The following is a 1,170-nucleotide window of genomic DNA, read 5'->3' as shown; positions in this document are numbered from 1 at the left end:
GGCTGGCGGGGGGTGGGCCCTGCGGGGGGCCCCGGCCGGGTCTGCAGCGTGAGGCTGTCCCGCCAGGGCTCGTACACCAGCGTGTAGCTCTCGGCTCTCTTGATGGTGAACTTGTAGGAGCGGTCGGGCAGCAGGTTGTGGATGTCAAAGGTGCAGGCGGCCACGGGGACGACGCCACGCTGCAGGCTCTCCTGCTGGGTCTGCGGGTCCAGCAGCTTGAAGCGGAGCTCAAACTGCTCGGGCGCCACCGGCTGGGTGGTGACGCACCAGCGCAGGCTGACCCAGTCATGGTGGGCCACCGACTCCTTCCGGTCGAACATGACGGGCATCTTGGTGCTCAGCATGAGCCGGATGTGCGGGATCTTGGCGGCGCCGATGTCGGACACCAGGCGGTGCTTGACGTGCAGACGCCCAGGCACCATCATGGCCAGGAAGCTGTCCATGACAGCCGACAGGTCCGCCAGCCTCTGCTCCACCAGCCCCCAGCCCGCCAGGAAGGGCCGCGGGTCGGGCGACTCCAGCAGGGCGCCCAGCTCGGCGTGGCCGCGGCCCAGCTGCTGCAGCAGGTCCCCGAGCAGGAGCAGCTGGATCTTGGTCTGGGCCGCGCCCACCTTCTTCATGCGCTGGAACTTCCACGGGTCGATGAGCTGGAACATGGTGGTGGGCAGCACCAGCGGGTTCTGATCGCCCAGGGCCAGGTGCTTGGGGAGGACCTCGATGTAGTAGGAGCATTTCCTGAGCAGCTCCATGCGGGCGTGGTGGCGCTTGAGCAGGTGCGGGCTCAGGTCCGAGGTCAGGAACTCGCGCAGGGTGGTGCGGTGCTCCATGTAGGTCCTCCAGGCCTCCGGCTCCAGCAGCTGCTGATCGTCCGCCTCCTCCGCCTCCTCCTGGTCCAGGAAGGACTGGGGACTGTCCAGCTTCATCTTGTCCAGGCCCAGGCCTGTCACCTGGAAGTTCATTGTCTGGGAGCAGGGGTGGAGGGTGGGGTGTGAGCTGAGAGTCAGTTGGCCTTTGCCACCTGCCCAGGGGCTCGCTCAGGGCAGTGGGGTGGCTCCGGGTCCTCTGTCCTCCCCCCGGGGGAGGGGCTGGAGGGGAGGGCATGGTCTCTCTGGAAGGAGGCTGCTGGAGGGAAGGCTGTGGATCTGCATAAAACGGGACACGGGGGGGGGG

General features: G+C 67.6%; 1 protein-coding gene across 1 annotated transcript in view; it reads right to left on the bottom strand.

Moving 5' to 3' along the window:
• FNDC11 (fibronectin type III domain containing 11) overlaps positions 1–1,170 on the bottom strand; it is a 4,746-nt gene that overhangs the window by 2,247 nt on the left and 1,329 nt on the right. Inside the window, exon 2 of the mRNA XM_077756817.1 lies at positions 4–962. Coding sequence (XP_077612943.1) covers positions 4–959 — 956 coding nt within the window. The 5' untranslated portion in view covers positions 960–962. The remainder of the gene's footprint in view (positions 1–3; positions 963–1,170) is intronic.

Source organism: Crocuta crocuta, unplaced genomic scaffold, assembly GCF_008692635.1.
Source record: "Crocuta crocuta isolate KB4526 unplaced genomic scaffold, BGI_CrCroc_1.0 scaffold613, whole genome shotgun sequence".
In the NCBI taxonomy this organism is placed as follows: domain Eukaryota; kingdom Metazoa; phylum Chordata; class Mammalia; order Carnivora; family Hyaenidae; genus Crocuta; species Crocuta crocuta.
The sequence above is the reverse complement of the archived record's forward strand: the minus strand, read 5'-3'. Positions and strand labels throughout refer to the sequence as shown.